We start from the raw sequence: 14,106 nt of genomic DNA, 5'->3' as shown, positions 1-14,106 counted from the left end.
GGGGAGCCCGCGCCACGGCGGGAATAGTGGCGGGAGCAGCGGGGCGGAGCGCAGCTGCCAGGCCGCCGCTGCCGCTTCTAGAACGTTTTCCCCGCCACGACTGGCGTGGGAGGAGTCGGCGCTTCGGAATGGGATGGGCGGGGCGGGATGGAAAGTTCCACAGCGCCGCGCGGAGTTTGTGGGAGCGTCAATGGCGCTGCTGGGCGGGACACCGCCTGGCATGGGCGGAGTCAGCGGCTGTGGGCGGGGCCTCTGGCGGGCGGGGCGGGCTGGAAGGTTCCGCGGCGGGTGGGCGGGGGAACGAGCGCGCCTGGGCCGTCGCCGTGCCGCCATGGACTCCCGCAAGCTGAGTGAACTGCGGGCCTTCGTCCGGCTGTGCAAGCAGAACCCGGGCCTGCTGCACACCCCGGAGCTCGCCTTCCTCCGCGAGTGGGTGGAGAGGTCGGTCCCGAGCCGCGGAAGGAGGCGGCCGTGAGGGGCGGGGGGGGAGATTTGGTCTGGCGCAGGACGCGGTGAGGGGAGGGGGGCGTGTCCCCTCCGCGCGTGCCGGCGCGCGGGCGCGCCGCGTGGCTGGGGGGGGCGCGTGGTGTCGCCCCCGCCGGTCCCGTTCGGTCCGGTCCGGTTCGGTCCGGTCCGGTCCGCGCTGCGGCCTTCCTGCCCTCTCCCCTCCTTTTCTTCCCGCCCTCTTCCCCTTTTTTTCTTCCCGCCCTCCGCTCCTCTTCCCGCCAGGATTGCTCCCGGCGCGTTAAGAAGAGTTGTTAATTTTTTCAGTTGTTTCGTTAACGCTGGCTATTCCCGTTGCAAAAAGACTGCCCCGTGGCCATCTCAGTGGCTCAGCTTTCCAGCCTGGAAAGCCTCAGAGTAATACTTACTGGGCTAATTCTCGCATTACGCAGCAGAGTTGGCTAGCCTGTTTTAAGAAGGAGCCGAGTTTTCGGGGAGATGAGTGACGTTGGTTTATATCCTGGTGCCCAAAAGCACCAAACACCTGGCAGCTACAGTTCCTGTCCAAAACGTGTTTTGCTCTTTGAAGTTTAATGTCTCAAAGGCAGTCGCATTCTCCACTCCCTGTGAGCCATTTAGGTACCTGCTGTTTACTCTGCACGTATTCTGTGTCAGCAGGGCCTGCCGTAACAGATGCTTCTCAGATCAAAATTTTCTTTGGGTTCCACCCTGAGCGCCCAGAAGCACGAGTCTGCAAGGGTTGGGATTTCTTTTGGGGTTCTCTGCTGGCAGAGAGCCCACAGACCCCCTGTGTTCTGCTACGGTGCCTCTGCTTGGCTTTCATGGCTGCTGTGCTAAAGATCTCTTGAGAAGTAAGGGGCATACATTCAGGTGCACATGTTAAGAAAAGAGAATTTAAAAGATTCTTATCTAGTGACAAACTAGGATTTGTTCTAGAAGATTGTGTTAATCAGCAGAGTTTTGTGAATATAGATGTATATATACATGTACATGAATGTAGAGTAGTAAACACCAATATTTAAAAATATGTCTTAAAATGAAAATGGCTACAATGAAGTGTTTATTCGTGCTCTTTTACTGTGATATTTAAGTTTTTTATGTATCTCAATAATAATGTGGTTCTAAAACCACTGATATTTAACTGAACTTGGCTTTGCAGTAGTGACAGTAGCTGAACCTCTGCCTAGGAAGCAGATCGATGTCTGTCTCATCCTACTGCACGTGTTTATTCCTTTTGCTTGTTCAGTGCCTTACCCTAGGCTTCTCCTAGTACTTCTGTTGCATAAATCTGAAGGTGTGGACAGACTGTTTAAGAGGGAGAGGAAGAACACTGACTTCTTTTTGCCAAGGAAAGTGTTAGGGAATGGAAAGATGACCACCTGACTTTCTCCATGTTAATGGGAAGGGCTTTAATTTCCAGATTAGTTTTTAGAATTTGTATTTGATGCTTGTCTTCTAAATACAGTTATTATGTTTAGCTGTTTAGCACCACAGAATGTTTTTTACAAATAAAATCTTCACTGAATGTCTCTATCTCGAAAGTTAAAAAATACTTCAGAACAGAAATTCCAACAACTCTCTCAAGTTTTCTGGTTTTCTTCACATATTTGCCTAAGTAATACACTTAGGTGATGGTAGTGGTACCCAAATTGCTTACCATGCAAAATAGTCTGGAATTCTGGTGGGTTTCCTTCTGCCTTTACATAATAGTGCTGTGTGCAGTAGAACTGTTAAGTGCATTATAGGGCCTGATCATTCTTTGGAAACTGCTTCAGACAGCATGGCCTGCCTTCAGGTGGAAATAAACTCCATAACTCTTATATCTCTGTCTGGCTTGCCTGTCTTAATCTGAAAGACATAGGTTTATTTACCTAGGTAGTGTTATAAGTGATTAGAATAATGACTAAATTATACTAAAATCCATCATTTATTTTTTCAACTAAAATTCTGCTAATTGCTTTGATTTATTTTTTCCTTAAACCCTAGTGATTCTAATTTAAATTATGCTAACTACTCCTGAAGCCAGAATGGGATGCTTTATTTCTGATTAGCTGTTAATGTTGCATCAGTAACCTGAAGTCTTACCTGTTTTCATGCACTTGTTTTCTAACCCTTACTCTGCCTAGCTGTTGTATTTAATTTCTGTGTTGATGCTCTTTGCAGAGAAAGCATAGGGTAGTGTGTGAGTGTGCTTGGGAAGTGTTTTGACATTCCTTTTATCAAGCCCATTTTTTCATAATTGCATAAAAATACAAATGTTTTACTTGAATTATTGTGAAATGAGTCATTAAAGGAACCATGTTTCAAAACCCTGCAATTGAACAAAGAAACAATAGCAGTCCTTAAAAATACAGAATCTCTAATTGATTCATAAGGCTTTCTGCATTTTTTTTTTTGTTGTTTTGTTCAAATAGGTTTTTACCCTTTTGAATTCACGGTAATCCAATTTCTCTCTAAAGAGAATTTTGTTGTCAATAATAAAAATGGTTGCAGAAGTCACATTTGGAGTTCTTCCAATGAGTCATAAATGTGACACTTTTCATGGCCTTGGTGAGTGGAAATGTGCAGTCACTGTTGCAGTGGAGTCCTGAGAACTCAGAGTTGTTGCTGGCATCACACACTTTAATCTATTTGTGTGTTTTGTGTGTGTCTGTGCTTTTTCTACAGCTCAGTACCTGCCTTTCCCTACTAGAGTGTCTTGTGTTTCCATATACTGCTGAGGTTTAATACCTTGCAAACTTTTCGTATATCCCTGCTGTGTATTAAAACGTTGTTATCAAGTTAAGAGATTTTGGATAAACTTGCCTTCGAGTTATTCTGGGATTATAACTGTAGTTTAAATAGAGATAGCCAGCATTGCAAAAATACTTTCAAGTACTGTGAGTGAACCTGTTTACCCTAGGCAGTTAATGAAATAGCATATTATAAAACATGCATGTATATTAGTAAACATGTCCAAACTGAACTGAACTTGAATAGTGTTGGAGGAATATGAAGAGAATAGAGTTGAAACTAAGTTGTTTCAGTCTTGAGGTGATATAAGATTTAAAACCAGCTAATACCATTTATATTATCTATTAGCTCTGTTAAAATGCTTTATAATTTGTAGTTTTCTTTATGCAGAAGAAAAGTTCCAAGGCTTCACTAGGTGGTCCCTGTAGGCCTCTCCTTGGTTTTTAGAGACTAATAGAGTTATGTGTTCTATTGTCAGCCTACGAGGACAAAAATTTAAGAGGAACAGTTAGTCCGTGTTTTGTGTTTTCTGCCTGGCTGGATAATGATTTCTCAGACTGCAGTTGTTGAGTCCTTGAAGTATAACATTGATTAAGTAATGTCAACATCCCAGGGACACATAGAGATTGTTGCAATAGCTTCAGAACACGCTGGGGTTTGTCACTTGTTGGGGTTTGGTTGATTGGTTTTGGGATTTTTTTGGCAGTTTCTCCTTCTAAATGATAAGGTAGTTTTGTGCTGTTTGCTTGCCTTTTGCTGCAGAGCCTTGTGCCAGGACCTGTCAACTCCTTCTACCCTTTCTCCCCCAATTCATCCCCATCCCTGTCCTCTTCTGTCTCATTTGGGTTTGTTTTCAGCCAGCTTGAGGTCTGCCTCTGAGGTGCTGCTGACAGGAGGGGGGAAAGAGAGGAGAATGGACTGCAGTAGCTTTACTTAAGAAGTTATAACTTCTCATCCTTGGGATACAGTTTTATGTTGCACTAGTTCCTGAAAGCAGATAGTCCTACACCCTTCCAATTCCTCCTGCCCAGCCCTGTTTACCCACCTCATTCTCCTCTCCCCTGCATCCCATCTAACTAGTTGTGTAGGGCCCAAGGAGTTGGTTGTTGAGTTCATGGAAACATTTTTATTGAAAACCATCAGTGGGTAAAAATGTGGGGCACGGGATGTCTGGGAATGGTGTTCCTTGTGGCTTGCTGCCATAGGTATGATTAGATTTTCTGTCTAACTGCTGGAGAATTCAGCCTCTGCTTATTCCTGGCTGCTGATCAAAGTCAATAGCATGTGGAAGTTTATCCTATATTGACAGAATGCTGTCTCCACCAAGACTCCTCCTTAATTGTGGCAAAGGAGAGGCAGGAATATTGCAATATATAAGAGAGTTTTTTTTTTTTTTCCCTAGACAGCAGGTTTTTTTAATTGCATAGGCATTTTAGGGTGTTCTCTTTAATTGTTTGACCTTTGTTAAAAAAAAAAAAAATCTAATTTTAGAAATATTTATAATTCATGCTATCTAGTTTTGATTCAAACAAAAGTTACATTTAAAGGAGAAAATCCATTTGAGCCAAGAGGCAGCTTTCCTTGTGAGAAAAGGTGGGTGGGTGAAGGGTGATGCAAGTGAGTACAAGTCTCAATGGAGTTGTACAACAGACAGGGTGCATTGCACTACACTGAGAAAATTGTGGGGGTTGTGTACTCTAGTTGCTGCTTTGACAGTGAAATGGATCATCATGTTTTGTATTACAACAAAAAGCTGAGATTATCAGGATTTGAATCAATAAAATACATGCCACTATTTTGATAATCTTACTGTTTTGTTTTGTCTTTTCTCTGTTTCGCTGAAAAGTATGGGAGGCACAATACCACCTGCTCCAGCCAATGCCTCCACACAGGAGACAAGTAAGGTGAGATGTGAAGAATTTATCACTGAAAATTGATGCTGGCAAAATTACTGAGCAGCAGAAGGGGAAAATTTGTTGTCAGTTTTCACTGGGGGGTGAATGTGAGAGTTCAGTCTGAAGCTTGCTCATTGTGTGCTGTTAGATGACTTATTACAGATGGCTTCCTAGTTCAAGTGTTATCATGCTCCATTTCCCTAATCCTGAATGCCTGATGTTCTCTGCAATGCAAATTCCGTACAGAGTCTTGATTTCTGTTTTTTTTTTGTTTTCTCTTGTCTGTTTATAAACCATTTCTCTAGTCATTAGTGGATTAAATGATAATATTTTCATGAGAAATATTAATGAGCATGATAAGTAATGAAGTGATCAGTTGGTCTATCAGAATTTTAAGGCAGTGGAAGATGCTGGCTTTTGTTGATTTATTTTAAGGGAGAAAATAAATTTGCCTTGTAGATTATATCAGGATTTTTTCAAGTTTGAAATTATTTTAGAATTTTAAAATTTTTAACAAGACAGTGGATGCTGGAATTGCTAGCTGTTTAGAACAATATGGAGGGTTTGTGAGTATGTACTGAATATGGTCTGTGACACTAAGTATGAAGACAAGCAGCTTGTATCTGTGATGATAGACAGGATGTGCTAAGTTATGGGATTCAGATGAAATTTAGTTAAAAGTTGGTAAGAAAACATTTCAAATTTTTGTAAAAAATATTCTAAGTATGTAGAAGTGGCAACAATCCCAGACCTTGGCAAATGAAAACAATATTTAAATCACTGTCATCAGCTTATTGTTCCCTGCTAAAGGACCTTAGTTTAATGGTATTAAATTGATAGAATTTTTGATCCAGAGAATGTGAGGGAAAGCAGGAAGATTGGAAGGGTTGGTTAGTAATCACTGCAAAACTAGGTCTGAATTAGATATTATTTGGATTATTTGGTTTTGGTTACTGAATTACAAAATTTGAAGGACCAGCTTTATCGATAATAGAAGTTCATGAGTCCAGATTTGGGCTCTGAAATATTTGCATACATGATAGGCTTAATCTGAGAGGAGGGGAAAGGTGATTAATATCTTAAAAATAAAATTGTTCAGCTGTATAGCAATCTGATTTTTCTAATACATTGTTATTTATGAGAATGGAAATAGAGCATTGGTCAGAAAGAATGTGTGCTTACGAATACTTTTCTCTCTCAGGACAAAGCAGAGGAGCACCCAGAGGAGCCGGTTAAATCACCTGAACCAGAAAGTGAAGAGAGCGACTTAGGTGGGGAAAATAGTGACTTGATTGCCTTTTGCCAATGTGAAAATGATTCTGAAAGTCCTGCCTCTGTAGATGGAGCTTAGTCTTGCTTTTTGTTTTTCCCCCAGAAATTGATAATGAGGGAGTGATTGAACCAGACAGCGATGACCCTCAAGAAATGGGAGATGAAAATGTGGAGGTAAGCAAAATATTTCCAGTGTGGCAGTATGAAAGATAGGAGAGTTTGAGTGTAATCAAGGATAGCAGCTGAGGGAGGATGAATATTATCTAGGTAGCCAGCTGTTGTTTTGGCTATTTTTCTTCTAAACAGAACAGTTGCTGGCTTAAAATCACATTCTTTTCTTATTCAAGGTTAGAGTCAATCAAGCAGTTCCATGGGAAGGATCAGGTCAGAAAATGCCAAAGAAGTTTATCAAAACACCCATGCAAACTAGATAGGTAGAATTCTACCTTTACTCAACTTAGATTTCAAGTGTTTTATAGCTAAAAATAGTGTTTACTAATGTCTTAGCAAAGGTTTTGTGAGTTTTTTTTTAACTATGATTACAATGCAAATTAAAATTAGCACTCTGGAATTGGACAACTGAAGCACTTTCTCCTTTGGTGATGTCTTAGTGTGGTAATTCCAGCCTGGACTCTACAGCTTTTGGGGTTTGTGTGTGTTTTTCATTTTATTTTGTTAGGTAACTGAAGAGATGGCAGATCAAGCTAATGAAAAGAAGATTGAAGCAATAAATGCTCTCAGTGAAGGTGATAAATTGTATTTTAATACTTATTCTAAGACATTAGTTTTGGTCCTCCTATTACAAAAAAGAAGGCGAATATCTTGGACAATTTTGAATGCTTTAGAGGAGGAGAAAACATACTTCTTGTTGGATACCCAAAACTATCTAGAACATCAAAGCTTCTTCAAGTACTGTTTCTCCAATGTAGCCATAGTTTAAGAAAAGGTGGGAGGGGGGAATGAGGTACTGCAGCATCTTAATTACAAATTGGTCATTTTAGTAATTACCTCCATATTATGATTAGTGTCTCTAGTGGTTTGTCCTAATGCAGTGAAAAGGTCTAGAGTAAAGATGTGACATTCTGTTTGATTGCATTCAAAGTTAAATACACAAATTTAATTGGGAAAAGTATCTCTTCTCCTCAAGCATTAATTTTGGAGTTTGTACTTTAGTAATATAGTGAGAGGGAGAAAGTGATTTCTTTTGTTCATGATGTTCTATCTAAGAAGTGTCTAGGCACCTAACATTATGTAAGGCAGTTTTGGGAATTCATTTGTAAATTCATCACATAATGATTGAAACTTCATTTGTACTTATATTTAGGGGACCTTCAGAAGGCTGTTGACTTGTTCACAGATGCTATCAAACTGAATCCGTGTTTGGCCATCTTGTATGCCAAGAGGGCAAGGTGAGTCATAAACTAGTCATTAATGTTTCTGCCTGTTCTGTTCTTTTCCTTAGGGAAACTAAATATAAAGCAGCTTGAGGATCTGTGTAAACTTAAACTGCAGAAGGGAAAGGGAAATGTTCATTTCCTGCAGTTTCCCTTTTATTTGACTCACCAGATTTGCTGTAGCAGCCATATAAAGAATTTTGATAATAGAGAATGGTGTTCCAAAATGCATTGTGGTAACATTAAGGATACTTTCCTGACTGACCTTCCAGAGGGCACCCTGGCAGTCATACTTGCATTACCTGAGTTGGGACTGAAGTGCTTTTGCAGCTACATCCCCCACACTCACACAAGTCAGATCAGGTTTCTTTGCTGTCTTGACCCTGGGTTTCCCACAGCAGACTCTAAGACATCTTAAAATAATTTAATCATGGTGCAATAACAAAATAACAGCTTGAGCTGGTGCCTCTGAGGAGGAATTCCAAACAAAGGGAAGGCTTGGGCTTTAATACCGTCACAATCTGTGCTTGGGAAAGTCTGGGGTCATGGGCTCCTGCTGTGTCTGAGGGTCCAGTCACCTGGCTGGCCCCCAGGTCTCTGTGCAAAGGTTGACACATAAGTTCTTGCCTGAGGCTGTGACCACCCAGCCTTATTATGACCAATAGGCCTTAATAGTGAAGTTACTTAGAGGCATTGTTGATAAACTGTTTTCAAACACATGTTTGAGAGGTGTAGAATTAAATGTAGATGTAGAAGTTCTGACATGGAATGTGTTGAATACTGAATACTTTTGTCAATTCAGGAATATTTTTTTTAGTGTTTCCTTAAGAGATTTTTGATTTTAATTACTTGAAACTCCTAAAGTACCACTCTACTAGTTAGTCTGATATGCTTGTGTGTTGTAAAATTTTCCATTTTTCCATTTAACTGACAAGGAATTGGGCCTTCTTTGTGTTTGTTTTGCTGCTTTTGATTTTGATGACTCATCTACCTCATTTTCATCATGACTCTAGCTGTTGATCCTTGTAGCCTGTGTAACTCCTCACACTTTCTTTGTGTTACCGTGTTAAAGACTGTGCAATATGGCATGCAGAATATTATTGTTGTTTTGTTCAAATTGCTAGTTGCCATTGGCCATAGACCCCAAGCACCATGGGGCTGAACTGTCCTTTGCATTTATGTGTCTTCTCTTTGTCTGCACTGAAGTTATTCTTACTGGCAAGGCTTGAGTCTGAACAATGAATGCTTTCAGTTCTTGCTCATGACTCACCTACAGTGCTTGGATGGTGAGACCAAATTTTAGCAACTTTGTTATCTATGTTACTATGAAATATTTTTGAACTCAGCTCTTCAAATGGATTATATCACTAGCTTGCCTGTTAGTCATGCAAAATTATTTCCAGCTTAAGTTAGTAACTTGGTATTTCAATGTGTATGATAAATGTTCTTGTTCCCACAGTGTTTTTGTGAAGCTACAGAAGCCAAATGCTGCCATTAGAGATTGTGACAGAGCCATCAAGATTAATCCTGACTCGGCGCAGACCTATAAATGGAGGGGGAAAGCACATAGGTAATGAACTGCACCTGCACTTGATATTATCTTTACTTAAAGGGAATAGTTTTGTTCATACATTCTCTCCTTCTCTGCACCTTTGAACTGTTTGTATTGTACCTGAGGGCAATAGCTGTGAGCCAAGAAACCATTCTGCTGAGTATATGACTTAGAGAATAGAAAGGGTGGTGGTGATTTATTGATGGCAATTTATGAGTAGTCCTCCTGGTACTGTCTCTCCCCTCACTCTTCCTCTCTCTCTCATCTTCTAGTGGCTTACTGTTTTTCTGAATAACATTTTCTAATCATTTGGTAAAGATAATGAGATCTAGGACTGCTTGTTTTATTTGTTTGGAGGTCTTTTGTTTTCCCATAGTTTGTTGGGTTTTCTTTACTGACCTATAATTGAACATTTCTCTGCTGTCCTTTTTCCTTAGACCCTGGAGCTCTTTTACGTAGTAAATTTAAATGCTTGGTTATTAGGGAACCATTTGTTGCAATTGAGAAATGTTATTAAGCAAACAATGTAATTATTTAAAATGGTGTTAGGTGTCCTGTCAACTATAGTTCAACTTTTCAGTAAATCCAGAAAAAAGCTGACAATTCTTATGGCCTATATAAAAGTGGAATAAGTAAATGCGACTATAACTTTAAAAAAAAGCATTTTAGACAGTGTTTAGAGACTAGTTTGTTAGTGTCTGCAGTTTTAATTTGCAGTGTAAAGCCTAAGAGTGGGAAGACTGGAGAACAGTTTGAATTAATACCTCTTTCTGTGAGCAGAGGTGCTTTGACCATTTAGTAATTATCACCATTTGTTTAAATTTTTAATTATTGACAGTATATATGAATTATTGTGCACAGAGGCTTGCATGACTGCTTTAAGACATGGTGCATCCAGGCAAGAGATTTGAGTGCTGAGTAAGAGGGTCCACTTAAGCCTGAGGTGGTAGTAGTGTTTCATGTGTTTAGCATGGGTACCTTCTTTATAGCAGACAATGACATGATCTCATGGAGAGTTTTTTACTCATTGTTACTTCAGGCAAAAGTTACTGTGAGGATATGGAGTAAGCAAGCATCCTTTAATGATATTGTAGCATGCAGCTTAGAGGAAACACCATTATTAAACTTCTGTAAGCCCTTGTAGCTCTAGGTAAAATTTCTGAGTGATGCATGGTTAAATGTTTTGAAGAGCTGCAAGTGTTCAGTTTTCCCTACTGACTGTTAATGTCTTCTGAATTCTTGGTCCAGACTTCTTGGTCACTGGGAGGAGGCTGCTCATGATCTTGCATTGGCTTGTAAACTGGATTATGATGAAGATGCAAGCGCCATGCTGAAGGAGGTGCAGCCAAGAGTAAGTGGGGAGGAATGTTAGAGGTCTTTCCTGTATTTGTCTGAGTGACATAGTTCTTCATATTCTTCAACAGGCATTGTCTGTTCATAAGTGTTCATGTGTCTTCCAACACTTCAGACTGAGTTTATAAATATTCTGTCTTTAGTAACTGCTGTTTATGGCTGTGTGTGGAGAAATTGAGTGTGTGGGACTGAGCATGTGACAGAAATATGAATTTTAAAATTTTACAGAAGCATCTGAAGCAGTGGAAGTTTGCCACATGTTTTAGAAGCTAGACTAAAAACCTTCAAAAAAGGCAAAGGTAGCTGATAATTTACTTTTTCCCAAGATATTTCTCTGTTGATCAAAGCTTTGACCTTAAGCACGTTTTCCAAAGGAAGCATTTTGCTGTGGTTTGTACTTTCATTAGTCAGCCCCATGAGGGCAGCCTCAGCTCTGCACAACTGGTTTTCAGCTGTTCTCCCCTGGCTGACAACAGCAATCTTCTAAGGAGACACTTCTGTAACACTTTTTCATGTTTTTGCCTGTTCTTTGAAATGATTGACGCACCACAGATGGCAGCTGTTGTATTGGATTTACAAGTTTGGGGGAAGGTGGAGACTGCAGGGCTGGCCTCTTGTAAGAAGAGACCTGAAGCTTGCCCCTGTGTCAGAGGGAGCCAATTCCAGCTGCTGCCAAAGCTGAGCGATGCCAGTGGTGCTTCTGTGATAACATTTAAGAAAGGGTTAAAAGTACAGTGTAACAGCTGTGAGAGGGAGGGCAGTAAAGAGGAAAGGTATGAGAGAACCTCAGAGACACCAAGATCAGTGAAGAAGGACGTGGGAGGAGGTGTGCTAGGCATGGGAGCAGAGATTCCCCTGATGCCAGTGGAGAAGGTTATGGTTAAGCAGGTTGTCCTTGAGCCCATGGAGATCCACAGTGGGGCAGATCCACCCTGCAGCCCATGGAGGATCCCATGACAGAGGAGGTGGATCTGCCCTGAAGAAAGCTGCGGCTCATGGAGGGTCCTCTGGAGCAGGCTTCTGGCAGAAACTGCAGCCTGTGGAGAGGAGCCTACACAGAAGCTGGTTTTGTGGCAGGAGCTGCAGCTCCTGGGGGACCCATGGTGGAACAGTCCATTTTTTTAGCACTGTACCTTGTGGGGACAACCACACTGGAGCAGTTTGTGAAGAACTGTATCCTGTGGGCCAGACATGCTGGGGCAGTGAAAAGGAAGGAGTGGCAGAAGTACAGTGTTATGAGTTGGTAACAGCCCCCATCCCACTGTGCTCTTCAGGGTGGAAGAGTGGGGAATGAAGCAGTACTTCAGGAAGAAGGTGGCTTTAGTTTTGTCTTTGTTTCTCATTATCCTGTTCCATTTTTAATGGGCAATAAATTAAATGAATTCTCCCCAGGTTGAGAAGGATTTTGTTTTGCTCATGGTGGTAGCGGCTGAGTAATCTTGTCTTTATCTCAAGCCAAGAGCTTCTTCATCTTATTTTCTCTTCCTGTCCTGTTGAGGAGGGAGAGAGCAGCTTAGTGAGCATCTGGCAGCCAGTCAAGCTTAAACCCCCACATGTATAAACATTTCTGTGTCTACTAACTTCAGCTTTCAGCTTTTCTACCATGTCTTTGCTGTCTCCAGCAAAATGACAATGGAAACCATTTTGCAACCTACTAGTCTTCTTTTTTGGAGACTATTGATGTGTGGTTAATTTAATTAGGTCTTAGGTCTCAACTGGTATTCATAAGAAGTAATACTTAATGCTTGGCTGAGGGGGAACCTTTTCTTTCCCAGTTAATCTGCCTGAGCACAGAAACAGCAGAGTGAGTTTCTGTGATACATTGATGTGTAGTTGCTAACTGCATGGGAATTTGTGTATGTAGCTCTAGGAAAAACAGGATCTTTTAATGGGTGATTTTCAAAATCCTAAGTAACTGAAAATGATGTGTTCATCTAATTTCTTCAAGCTTTCCTAAAAATTTTTACTATGTAGCACTTTTAGCTAAAAGTCTAAGTCAAATTCTAAAAACGTTTAGTTCATTTTGAGAAATACTTAGCAAAAATCTAAAATTTAGGAACTCTTTATGCTTCATTAAAAAGAAGACAGAACACTTAGCTCCCTCTTAATGAGCCATTAAATGTCAGTGACGTCAGGATCTGATAGCAGGTACTGCATTCACTCTCTATCATCACTGCTGCCTCCAGTGTGCTTTCTCTGGCAGATGCACTTCAGGAATGATGTAGTATAGAATGAGCATCTCCTAGCCAAAATGAGTTATATCAAAGCTCTGCTACTTAAAAAGTAATTTTTTCTTTAAAGAGTATTTTAAAAGAATATGAGTCTCCATTGTCTTAGTAGTATCTTTGTTCTTGCACTGGGATTTTGCTATTTTTTTTTTTTTCAAGGTACAGAACTGTTACAGAGTAACCATCACACGCTATTTCTGAAATCATGAACCATTTTTCGATTATTTATAAGGATACATTCTGTTTTGAGGAAAGCAATGCTGCAGTTGATTCTGCTGCTATAAGGAGACTGAGTGAGGAGCCTTGGGAAGTTCATTGTTAATTCCTCTTTCTTTGGGACTATATATTTAATACACTTGGGGAAAAAGTTAGTAAAATGAAGCAAACTTCCTCCTTACCAGCCCTTTCTTGGTTTGATTGGGGAATTCTGTGGTCTGCTTGTGTTGGTCTGTACATGCTGTAGAGGCATCTGAAGCAGTGATAATAACACAATCTAGAAAGTGTGTGTCTGTGTGTGTGCACAGTGGGAATTGTCCTTCCTATTATGCCCTTTTTCAGGGAAGTTGCTGGTTTTAGCCCCAGAAAAATCAATATTTCAGCATAAAAGCATAAAGGGACATGGAATAATAACATGTTTGAGTTCTAACAATGATGCAAGTCCCAAAACTACTGAAAAAAATGCGAGAGTGCATCTTCTGGTGAATCCAGTCAGGGTTGAGTAGACATGAATAACTGGCTGCCATGGGAAAGAATTAGCAAATGGCTCCTAAAACAAAGAGGCTTTTAGGATGTGAAATCAGATCTTAGTTTTAAGAACTAGTAGAACAAGTTGGTTATGCTTCCATGTGTTTTGTGTTGAAATATGTTGTGTGATATGCTAGAAATATATAGGAACTCTTGGTATTCCATTGTGACAGGCTCAGAAAATTGCAGAACATCGACGAAAATATGAGAGGAAGCGTGAAGAAAAGGAAATCAAGGAAAGACTGGAAAGAGTGAAGAAGGCACGGGAGGAGCATGAGAAAGCACAAAGGGTAAATATTCAGGTTTTAATGTTTCTTAATAATTTGAAGAGTGTTAATTCTGGTTAAAATTAATGACAAAGGAAAAAATACTTTAAATGTAAGTTTTAAATTTTGGGGTGTTGGTTTCTGTCTTGGTTACTTAACCAGTAATGAAATCTGGAGAAGGGGGCATTTGAGTTCATCTGGTTT

General features: G+C 40.5%; 1 protein-coding gene and 1 long non-coding RNA gene across 2 annotated transcripts in view; one reads left to right on the top strand and one right to left on the bottom strand.

Moving 5' to 3' along the window:
• The first annotated feature begins 8 nt into the window (after positions 1-8).
• Positions 9-14,106, top strand: part of ST13 (ST13 Hsp70 interacting protein) — a 21,791-nt gene continuing 7,693 nt past the window's right edge. The window contains exons 1-9 of the mRNA XM_056481811.1: positions 9-441; positions 5,045-5,102; positions 6,295-6,364; positions 6,469-6,539; positions 7,045-7,111; positions 7,690-7,774; positions 9,219-9,329; positions 10,560-10,662; positions 13,810-13,926. Of these exons, the coding sequence (XP_056337786.1) occupies positions 134-441; positions 5,045-5,102; positions 6,295-6,364; positions 6,469-6,539; positions 7,045-7,111; positions 7,690-7,774; positions 9,219-9,329; positions 10,560-10,662; positions 13,810-13,926 (990 nt within the window). The 5' untranslated portion in view covers positions 9-133. The remainder of the gene's footprint in view (positions 442-5,044; positions 5,103-6,294; positions 6,365-6,468; positions 6,540-7,044; positions 7,112-7,689; positions 7,775-9,218; positions 9,330-10,559; positions 10,663-13,809; positions 13,927-14,106) is intronic.
• LOC130248222 (uncharacterized) overlaps positions 11,176-14,106 on the bottom strand; it is an 18,239-nt gene continuing 15,308 nt past the window's right edge. The window contains exon 3 of the long non-coding RNA XR_008839612.1: positions 11,176-12,154. This is a non-coding gene — a long non-coding RNA (uncharacterized LOC130248222). The remainder of the gene's footprint in view (positions 12,155-14,106) is intronic.

The sequence above is a fragment of the Oenanthe melanoleuca genome, chromosome 1A (genome assembly GCF_029582105.1).
Source record: "Oenanthe melanoleuca isolate GR-GAL-2019-014 chromosome 1A, OMel1.0, whole genome shotgun sequence".
Lineage (NCBI taxonomy): Eukaryota > Metazoa > Chordata > Aves > Passeriformes > Muscicapidae > Oenanthe > Oenanthe melanoleuca.
This window is presented reverse-complemented; position numbering and strand designations above follow the sequence as displayed.